General features: G+C 42.5%; 1 protein-coding gene across 1 annotated transcript in view; it reads right to left on the bottom strand.

Annotated features, from left to right (window-relative positions):
- Positions 1-5245: 5245 nt before the first annotated feature.
- The window catches only part of cdc73 (cell division cycle 73, Paf1/RNA polymerase II complex component, homolog (S. cerevisiae)), a 39021-nt gene continuing 32970 nt past the window's right edge, over positions 5246-11296 (bottom strand). Inside the window, exons 14-17 of the mRNA XM_069684467.1 lie at positions 10458-10619; positions 9116-9216; positions 6561-6702; positions 5246-6463 (exon numbers count right to left, since the gene is read on the bottom strand). Coding sequence (XP_069540568.1) covers positions 6427-6463; positions 6561-6702; positions 9116-9216; positions 10458-10619 — 442 coding nt within the window. The 3' untranslated portion in view covers positions 5246-6426. The remainder of the gene's footprint in view (positions 6464-6560; positions 6703-9115; positions 9217-10457; positions 10620-11296) is intronic.

The raw sequence follows: 11296 nt of genomic DNA, 5'->3' as shown, positions 1-11296 counted from the left end.
AGCTTGCCTAAACACAAAAGAAAGTAATAAGTTATGTGTCCGTTTTCTCATGTTACATGAAACAAAGTTATGTAGACAGAAATGATGATCAATTTGATAAGGCAAAATCGGGCAAATCATAATCCGAGCAAACCCATGCAGATCTCTCATTTCACATTAGATTTATTAAGTGAGCAATACACATTTGCGAAGCAACTTTTCTGTGTTCATGCCTGCATATAACCGATAGTAGCAAAGCAGACATGTAGCAGGTAACCCCTGTCTCCGGCTCCAAAACAAAGTAGTGATTGCTTTACTGCAGATAACGTTTTGGTACTCTCAGGTCTGGTCTCTCATGCTAGCAGCTAACTAATGCTCATGCTAATTAATTAACGTAGCTCAATGGCCGTGAATAACAGACCATTTCATACCGTCTTCTCTGCGTGTTCACAGCGGAACAGTAGCTCACCGTCCGCGAACAACTGAGACCATTTCATACCGTCTTCTCTGCGTGTTCACAGCGGAACAGTAGCTCACCGTCCGCGAACAACTGAGACCATTTCATACCGTCTCCTCCTCATGTTCACGGACGAGCAGTGGTTCACCGGCCGGTTAGAAGCAATACAATCTCAATATCCTAATTCATTTTCTCAATTCACTGTCGTGTTTTAAAAGAGTGCTGATATGACGAATTAACGTTTGGTAACATTAACACTATCGTGAATCCTACGGCCAGTAAGCCCAATGTTGATTAGCGTTAGCGCTAGCGTTAGCACATGTGATAACCGGCCAAAGTAACACAAACTATACTGTTTTGTAAATACTTACAGTTCCATCATCTGTGGCGTTGCCACGGACAGTGGGTATGGATCCATCTTTTAGGAACAATCTCGTTGCCAGTCCAGCGGTATACTGACCCTGGTTGCTGAAACAGTCCGGCGTGAAGTGATTGGCACAGACAAAAACGCTTTTGCTCACTGAAGCTGGGACGTTTCCCTGATAAATAAAATGTAGCCACTTCGCTCTGAAATCCTCCTTTGGTAGGGAGGCGATGTAGCCAAACATGAGTATCCGTGCATCCGATGACAGAGCAGCTGTGCTTGGCTTTCGGGTTGTACATGGTAGCGGTCAGGCTGTCGCGTACAAGTGAAGCGAGAACGAAAAAATGGCGGATCCTCGTTCAGGTAGCTGGGGTAGTGTGGGAGGAGATACCTAGCGAGAGGGCGTGAGTATGCAAATCACCCACACTGTTACGTAACAGTCCGGGTGAAATCCAAATGGGTGGTATAGAGGCTCATTTCCCGACTCCGGCTGTTTACAAAACATGGACCTAGTTGTCGAAACATACGCTTCAGGGGTGGGGAGGCACTCCGGACACGCAAATAGACATACTAAAGCAACCAAAAAGTCAGTTTTGCATAATATGTCCCCTTTAAACTTGTAATCTCTTAATCATATAGTTTTGTTTTCCAATTGTGTTGTGACATCTTCGAGATGTCATGTGTTTTCTGAAATGTCATTCTGGCCTTTTTTGTTTTTATTCCTGAATTTGATTTGTAAAAAATGCTGTTGTGTTTTTGTTTTTTTTGCAATGTTGTGATTTGTATTATATATTGCATTTTGCCCCTCTGGGCCACCGTATGTTAGGAGACAAGACTAACCTTTGTGAGCTCATTTGAGTCAAGTCATTTCTAATTATGTTCTTCATTTTAGTTTTGTAATATTTTGCATTTGCAACTTCAATATCCCATACTGACCATACAACATGGCACATCAAAGAATGCTCACTATTATGCATCATATTGGGTTCCAGGGACACAAGGTCTCTCTGGACAGCATCATAAAAAACCAGCAGAAACACTTCCAATGGCGACCTCTGAAAGTGAAGCATTGGCCCGACGTTGTAAAAGAGGAAGGAGGTTTGTTCTTCTGTGTGCGGGACCCCCAGCCTGCAGAGGTCTGTATTGATTTCCTTCCACTGTCTGCTTTTCCAATCTCATCGTGCCCTCGCTGATTGATGAGGAAGCTCACTTGCCAATTTCCTCCTGTTTTTTTCCCCTCGCTCGTCATCCGTGTTGCCACGCTAAATCTTCCTTCGTCCTAGATCATCTTAACCAACTCCTTATGCTATCCATCCACTCCAGGCCAGTTAACTGAAAACTGGTTAGCCATAGATATATCTATGTAGATATAATAAAGACACTGTGTTGTGCCAGTGTGAGTGAATAAAGGCCTTGTTGACAATGTAATACATTTTGCTGGTTTTTCTTGTGTAAGCATAAATCACCATATCTTAATATATTTGGTACTTTTCATTTGAGAAACCCCTCCAGATTCCTCCTATTTGACGCTTCTGCTTTTCTGCATTTCAGCCAGAAGCCTTGGAAGTAGCAACTTAAACACCTGCTGTGCGAACTGAGCACTGCTGATGAAGTGGTCATTACTCTTTTAGGAGAAACATCCCCTACAGACTCCATCTACCAATACAGCAGGAGAATAATTACTGGGGGTTCAACTCTAAGCCAGAAAATCCCGTCCGGATTTGCTACAAAAATCTTGCTGCCTGCCTTTGTCTGCTGTCAAAGACTGACAGAAACACCTGATCCAAAGTTTATCTTCTTTTATAGCAAAAGTTGATGTATATTAAGTTTTTCTGACCATAGAGCAAAAAGCTACCAAAGTTAACAGAGAAGGCTCCACTGTTCGTTGAGTGGCAGAGATGTTCAGGAGAGGTTCAAGAGATGAATATTTCTTCCCATCAGTGTGTGAAACACTTTCTTCAATCCCTTCTCATCCTCATGACACACACAAAGTCGGTCACACAGTCTGTCAGAAGTGTGTTGATGCCTCTGGCCTTGTGATGTCATTGTTCTAAAAAGAGCAGAGTCTGGGACCACTGGCTGACATTGGAGGGGAAACCGGCTGGGAGGGGATCCAGTTGATGCTCTCCCCCTGGGACGATCTCTGTGAATCTGTGCTGAGCCTGAGAAGCAGAGAACCATGAGAACAACATGCCTTCCTGCCTGGAGAGAATGATGGTTAGGGCCCACAAAAACAAAGGCTTCCTGTCAGCTGAAGTAAAGTAGGGAGGAGTATTAAAGTGTTTCTAAAATGTAGATACTGGAACCCTGTAAACAGTTAAATCCCAAAGGCGGGTTCAGTCCCTGCCTTTTGCCTCTTCATTGGGGTTAAATGTTTTAAATGATTACTATAATTAGCTGGTAGTTATAAGGCAGATTATGTACACAGGTATTGTATACAAAACGTCAGGTGCGACTCAAATGGTTTCTCATGCATATTAGGGTACATTAGATAATTGCTCCTTCTGAAAGTTGCCGCAAGTTGTTTGCGCTGTAATTTTCCTGGCATTATTTGATGGTTGCCTTTCTGCACAAACCTCCCAGACATCATATCAATGCCTGTCTGAAATGTATCCTGCTTCAGTTAGTCAGAGATGGTATTCTCCAGACAGCTGGAATATCCCATAGAAAATGTAAAAATGTATATTTTATACATGCTAACGCAATTTTGTTCATACACTTTATTCCTGGAAGAATACATTTGAAATTTATGTGTGTGTGTGTGTGGGGGGGGGGGGGGTATTATGCTAATTTCAAGCTTCATATTTCACTCCATCACTCTGTGGAGTAGCTAAGCATAATCAACAGTTAAAAAAAAACATATTTTTCTCTCACTGGTGCTCTATGCAGGCCCTCACACAGCCTCTGCCTGAAACCACTCAGTCAGCTCTGTCTCTTTAAGAAACCTCACCCCCACAAGCCCACTTTCTTCTGATTGGCCAGCTCTCCGAAGATTGCTGAGGCTGCACTTCCTGATGTCACAAAGTGCAGCCTCAGCAGGCTTTGGAGAGCGTGTAGAAAAAACTGTGAAACCTGGCATTTGAAACTTCACCCACGTTTAGTCTGAACATCCAACATTGTAACATTATATACATATGTGTCTTTAAATGAGGAACAACATAACACCCCCTCTTTAAGTGTTGAAAGCAATTCAGGCACGTGGCTCTGTGGTAAAGTCGGTCGTCCTTCAATTGGAAGGTTGGCGGTTTGATCCCCAGCTCCTGCAGTCTGCGTGTCCTTGGGCAAAATACTGAACCCCAAATTGCTCCCGAAGGCATAGCCATCGGGTGAGAATGAGCACAGATCCTGATTGGAGATTGGCACTTCGGCCTTTGCAATCAGTGTGAAAGGGTGAATGTGACATGTAGTGTAGAAGACTAGAAACGAGCTATCCTTTGTGCATCACTAAAGGACATTTAAAAAAAAAAAAATATTTTGGACTGTGTTAATGCATATGGCATTGCAAATGGCAATGGAAGTATTTTTTTGCTTCTGCTTTTTAGTGGGCCTATATTATAGTGTGTGCATCAAGTAGTACCTTAGAGGTGCTTTCGGACCAAAATGTCCCCATTAAAACACAATTTTTTGATCCCACAGCCATTAGAACATAAGAAGATGTGATCCACTGTGTTAGTATGTCATTATGGAGCATTCCCCTCAAAATTTTTTTTTTTTTTCTCCACCAGATTGAGCCACTTTACCATGTATTGCCTATGGGACAAATGACTGTTCCTGTTGTATTATGTTGCACTGAAAGCCAATAAAGAACATGAATACAACAAAAATGGTGTGGGTGTTGGTTGCTATGGATGTCACAGAGTGGTGTGTATGTGTATATAGAGAAATTAGTGATGTATTTTTATTTTTTGTGCAGTGTAAGATTGTTCAAATGAAATCACACTCAGAAATTAGGGCAAAAATGGCCCTTTGAAATCCATAAAAACGTCATTTTTTTATCCAACTGCCATTAGAACATAAAAGTGAGACCATATGAGTTCAGTCGTTCTAATGGCCTGAGTTTTTCATTGGCTTTGTTTCATGTGTCCTTTAAGTACAGAGATAAAACATGCGTTTGACTTTGATATAGGGTTACAATTCTGAAAATGAATGAATATTTGGTGGTTATGATCAGGACTGATGTTGGTTAAAAAAATTAACTCAGTTAAAGTGGAAGATAATATTAATATATTATATGTTTATGACAGTTTATTACATTCAGACATTTTGGTCCTCTAAGGACTCCTAAGACCAGTCGTCGTTAATGATGCACAAGGGATGCACATTTACATTTAGTCCATTTACATAAGATGGACGATTTCTCCCAGAAAGAAAAATGAGTAAGAATTTATATACAAGCAATGCATAATCAACATAGACATGATCTATTTATTCAATTCCAACTCACATATTCACTATATCTCACTACATGTCACACTCCCTTTTAATGTCCCTTATAATCAGCATCAAACTGGCCTAAAAAATTAAGACAATAAAAAATAGATACATTTATGTCCTTCTAAATATGTCTCCTGTCCCAGAGTTTATTAAAGGGGTATTTAGTGGATTTTTGGTGAAATTGAAGTTTTCACTATATTGACATGTATGAACCCAGTGAATTATTTCCACTGACAATGGTTGTCTTAACTTTTTCTACAGAGGATGATGAAATAAATCCTTCATGAGAACGGGACGGACATGAAAATCCCACAAGATGAACCTGAAATATCGTGTTCACAAGAATGGGATGGACGGGTAGTCGGACAACAGTTATACTTTATATAATGAAGTCAACACTAAAAATCTGTAATAAAGCACACATACAATTGTTTCTCTGAGGCTTTATTGTCTATTTCCATGTGATGCCTTAAAGCAATACTTTCCATCTTTCGTCTCCTCTAGCACAACACCAACAAAGAAGAAAAAGAATACTTTAACAGGGTCATTGCATGACCACAAGATGTGCTGATCTGTCAAAAACTGAGCTAGGAACAGGCTGCTCGGCTGAGATCATCGCACTGAGCCAGAGCAGAGTCGCTTTTCTGAAGTATTAACATACATATATGTACATTCAGACCACAAACACCCAAACAAAAAAAGTTAAGTGTAAAGGAAGTCTCTCCTCAAATCTTTTGTTTGCACCGAGAGTCATTCCTCTCAATGTAACAAGATCTGAGTGGATTCACTGACGATTACTGGACAGAAGTTCAAAGCCCCTCACCCTCAGACTCATCATGTTGCTTTTTAATCAGCTAAATTGTTTCCACAGAATGTTTTTATATAAAACAGATTTTGGTATTGTCTTAACTACATGAAAACATTAGAAAACAATTACAACAAAAACAAAAGCCCTACATTTTCTCTCCAGTGTCCAGAGCAACGTGTCCTGCACCTCACATCAGGAGTCCTCCAGGAAGAGTCGGAGGAAGTCGCTGGATAATCTGTCCTCCTGTGAAAACGGGATCATGTTGGAGGTTCAATTGGTGGCATGGATGAGACGGGCTACCTCTGCGAGAGGAGGACCGGGGAGAGTTGGAAGGTTGCAGAATTTATTTGTGGGAGTTTTGGGGATGGACGCTGTGATGTGGGCTCAGAACCTGAGGTGAGATTTGTGCTTGACCATGTATCTGATGAAGGAGAAAGAGAAGGAAGAACGGTGAGTTAGACAGCACAGCAGAGCAACAGATGGGGTATACGCAAACATGCACAAGGGTAAGGAAGGACCTGTCGAGGGTTTCCCAAAAGCGCAGGAAGACGGGTCGGTCCAGATGGCGGCGGTGGCGGCTCAGCTCCAGGACGGTCACATCCCACTTCTGCACGTTGGGGTCAGTCTTTGCCTCATCATACTTCAGATGGAAGGCTCGGACTGGAGGGGAAACACGCACACACACATTTATGTTTACACATACAAGGAATTTGACTTGGTGTTAAGGTGCAGAACAATTAACACAGAAGTAGAATAAAAATAAGTTAACCCATTTAGACCGGATACAACATATGTGTGTATATGGCTTTAAGATTGGGTGCGACATACGTGTGCATATGGTTTTAAGACCGAGCGCGACATATGCGTGTATATGGCTTTAAGACTGCGCGTGACATATGCCTGTATATGGCTTTAAGACCCGGTACGACATATGCGTGTATATGGTTTTAAGACCGGGCGCGACATATGCCTGTATATGGTTTTAAGACCGGGCGCAACATATGCGTGTATATGGTTTTAAGACCGAGCGCGACATATGCGTGTATATGGCTTTAAGACTGGGCGTGACATATACCTGTATATGGCTTTAAGACCGGGCGCAACATATGCGTGTATATGGTTTTAAGACCGGGCGCGACATATGCCTGTATATGGTTTTAAGACCGGGCGCAACATATGCGTGTATATGGTTTTAAGACCGAGCGCGACATATGCGTGTATATGGCTTTAAGACTGGGCGTGACATATGCCTGTATATGGCTTTAAGACCGGGCGCAACATATGCGTGTATATGGTTTTAAGACCAGGCACGACATATACCTGTATATGGCTTTAAGACCAGGCGCGGCATATACCTGTATATGGCTTTAAGACCGGGTGCGACACATGCGTGTTCGCATGCGTGCTTCACCCTTTAGAGCCGGATGCGACATGAGCGCACTTACATGATGTCATCGTTTTCAAGACATGTGACCGATGAAATGCATTGTGATTCGCTGAAATACACATGGGGAGGTGAAATGCATTATGGGAAATGTAGTATGTTTTTTGGTTTTATCACTTGACTCTATCCCATCTCTCATTGGGCGAAGGACGGGGTACACCCTGGACTGGTCTCCAGTCAATCACAGGGCTGACACATAGAGACAGACAACCTTTTGCACTCACACCCACAGGCAATTTAGAGTCACCAATTAACCTTACAAGCATGTCTTTGGACTGTGGGAGGGAACCCATGCATGCACGCAGAGAACATGCAAACTCCTCACAGAAAGGCCCACCTGGCCTTTAGGGTTTGAACCAGTGACCTTCTAGCGGTAAGGCAACAGCGCTAACTACTGCACCACTGTGCAGCCCTGATGAATAATGAAAAATAAAATGTAAAATGTGTAATACATTCATCCATCCTGTCCCCATCCTCTCTCCCTGTTCTTCTGACAGGGAGAGAGGATGAGGACAGGGAGAGAGGATCTTCAGCCATGACAATCTTTAAGACAGCACTGAGCAACGCTTTCTGTACTCCAACACAACAAACGGCACTTCTCCCTCCAAGTCTTCGTCTTCTCTCACTCCTCTCTCCTTCTTCCTGCAACAACTACGGTCTCGCACGAGACTTCTCCGTGAGCGAGACTTGGTTACAGACAACAACAGAGAGCATAAGGTAAAGCAGCATGGCTGCCACAGTGTTGTCAGACACTTATTATAACATCTGAGCCTGTCAGTAGCATAAACAAGTGCTTTTAGTGGCTGTATATTGGCGTATGCGCGCTGCCCCGTTTAGTTACGTTGTATCTCATTTCGTGGCTGCCGGCCGGTGCTCCCTCCCTGAATACTGGATCGATTTCAATCATTGTTGGCTCCACTAGTCACTTACACACAAACACATGGGGAAAGTAGGGTCTAGGTTGAAAAAAAAAGTTATCCTTTAGCTGGATAGCGCCATCATCTGGGTAAAATACCACGACACAATAACATACCTCACTGCATTTTATACTGGTATATTGGCTTCACCGGTATATAGGACGCTGCACACTTTTTAGATTACAAAAAAATGTATTAAAAGTGCGTCTTGTGCGTCTTGTACATCGAATTTTACGGTAGTAGATTGCAGTAATGGAACGAAGTCGTCTGCAAGAGGTTGTAATTCTACAAAGTTATACTTCTAAAGGACAATTTGCAGCAGGATGGATGAGTCTTAAAATATTTTGGACATGCATGAAAAAGTTTTTGTTTCACACCTCCACATATGTCTCAGATCATGGTGTGTCTCAGTACATAGTGTTTTCAGACAAAAAACTCATCCTGCTTTATTTTTAACAGTCAAACATCACTCGCTGTTTATCTATGCCCGGGGGCACGTAAATAAAAAAGAGGGGCTTTAGCAGCATGTAGTTCATCGCCTCGTCCAACAGCTACCCCCGGCAGTGGTTACAGGCATTAAAAATCAGTCTTGTCGCTGCTGGTTTTGATTGATCTCTTATGTCATACAGAAGCGTCAGTATTTATTTCAATCTGTTTCATAACCCGGTTAAAACTCCTCGCAGTAGCTTTAACATCAGTGTGTTTCACTCACTTTTGGCGAAAATGTCGACAGGAGATCCATCGGGCAGCAGCCAGGGCCAGCCTTTAAACTGCCAGGCAGGACCCTGCACGAACACGGCCACCACTCGATCCCTGCAGGACGAAACATTCACACGGTGTTGTTAAAGAGAGATGAACGTGTTTAATCACAGCTGGATACAGAATACAGAGCTGTTGGTTTTAGAGGTAACGAAGTGGCATTAACGACATCCAGAGTCAATGTGTTGTTCTGTTCCATTTTTGCAGCTGGGGGGAGGGCGACTGATTGTTAGTTGTAGTTTCGTTGTATAATTGTTTACACAGACCAATGCAGGAGCAACAACTAACAAGCTGCGTTTAAGAGTCTTAGACTGAGCGCTGCTTTAGCTCAGTGGTTAAATCGCTCTAGTCCTCGATGCAGCGGCCCCGGGTTCCCTTGCCGCGTCTTCCCCATTCTCCTCCCCTGTTTCCGACACGATCCACTGTCCTCTCACTTCAATAAAGACATAAAAGGCTCATAAAATAATCTTGACTCCAGCCTGCCGCTGAAAAGCCAATGGGCCATATGTCATGTTGCTCACTCTGCTGCTGTCCTATGTGATGAAACGGAAGCCTGACGGGGCTGTCAGCAGCGCAGAAGAAGAGATGCTCTGTGGTGTGCTGGGATTTTGGAAGTGAGTAAAAAAGTGCACATGCCGCTCACACTCAGAAGAAATCAGATGTTTTTACAACAAAAATTATGAACGAAGGCACTGCAAGATGAGTTAAGGTGGTGATACACGTATCAACTTTTACATCAATATCAACAGACAACGTCAATATTCAATGTAGACTGTACACTTGTTTATTGAAAAAGGTCAACCTCCTCTGATCTGGAAATGTCAACGTTTGAGCTAGCTTAAATTGCGGTCGTACTTGGAGTTGCTATGGTAACTCCGTAGTTGTGTCTGGAACGAAGGAGTACAGAGAGCCTCGTTGCCCTGTGTCTCATCATGTTAAAACCCGGTGAGGCAGATTAAGGAGTTACAAAGCTAAGACGGTAGAGGGCTCCTTGGTTGAAGAAATAAAAATGAACATTAAAGCGAGTCATCTGCTGCTAATGGCAGCGTTTGTCTCATATGTGTTTATTTTAAGTTTGGACATTAGATGTACTTTCCAGTGCCTGTGTCAAAAGGGTGTAAATGTAAATATATATAATTATGTTGTACTATTGTAAACAGAGTGCCCGGTCTATGTGTCCTGGAAGCTTTACATGTTACGGACAAACGGGTGAAACTACAGTCAAATACTATCTGCACTCATTAAGCTTAAAAACAATTGCAAGTAAATAATAAAATGGGATAGGTCGGGCTCACCAGTCCTGTGGAGCCAGTTTCAGAGGCTGGTCTATGATTCGGTATGGCACAGTGACACTCAGAGTTGTGCCTCCAGGCTGAATCTGATCTTTGCGCCTCTGAAGCAGAACCTCGTTGTCGCGCTGGATGCCCTGCTTCTTCTTCTCCTCTGGTGTGACAAACCTGTCAGGTACATACAACATTTTGTTTCTATTTTATTCTCCTGTCTCGTTTTAATAGTAGTCTCTGAAAAACTAATTTCTCAAAAAGCTTCTGATCTGACCTTTCAGACAAAGACAATGTGCCTTATTACCCGGGTTGATTGTTGCCTTTGAGTCTCTGTCATCTCTTTTAACAATACAAATTAAATTGAAGAGTGTTAAACTCCTAACGTAGCTTAGAAACTTCTAGCAAGGAGTCCTAGCCTAGGAGTGATGTAGGGACACTCTCAGAGCAAGGAAGAACAAGGAAGAGACAAAAACTTTTATTTTAGTGAGGAGGTGTGGTGACCCCGTTGCTAGATATGACACATTCCTTCGGCCTAATCATAGACTCTAGTTGTCTAATTGTGCCATCAATTCATTTCTGTTAGAAATAAATCCGTGCCAGTCCACGTGTCCTGGAAGTTTTCAATGTTCCAGACAAATGGGTGAAATTACGGTCAAATATAATCTGCATTTATTCAGCTTAAAAACAATTGATAGGCAGGCTATATCAAGGGCGTAGAACTGGGTATGGAAATTAGTCAATTGTCCCTACTATAATTTTGTCCAACAATTAATATATGATGTGCCTCATGTTGCACTTTCAAACAGGACCTGACAAAACGAAACCTGTCGATCAACTTACTGTGCGATCAC

Source organism: Semicossyphus pulcher, unplaced genomic scaffold, assembly GCF_022749685.1.
Source record: "Semicossyphus pulcher isolate SPU_LCO1_2020_fin unplaced genomic scaffold, fSemPul1.0.p SCAF_7, whole genome shotgun sequence".
Classification (NCBI taxonomy): Eukaryota; Metazoa; Chordata; class Actinopteri; order Labriformes; family Labridae; genus Semicossyphus; species Semicossyphus pulcher.
The sequence above is the reverse complement of the archived record's forward strand: the minus strand, read 5'-3'. Positions and strand labels throughout refer to the sequence as shown.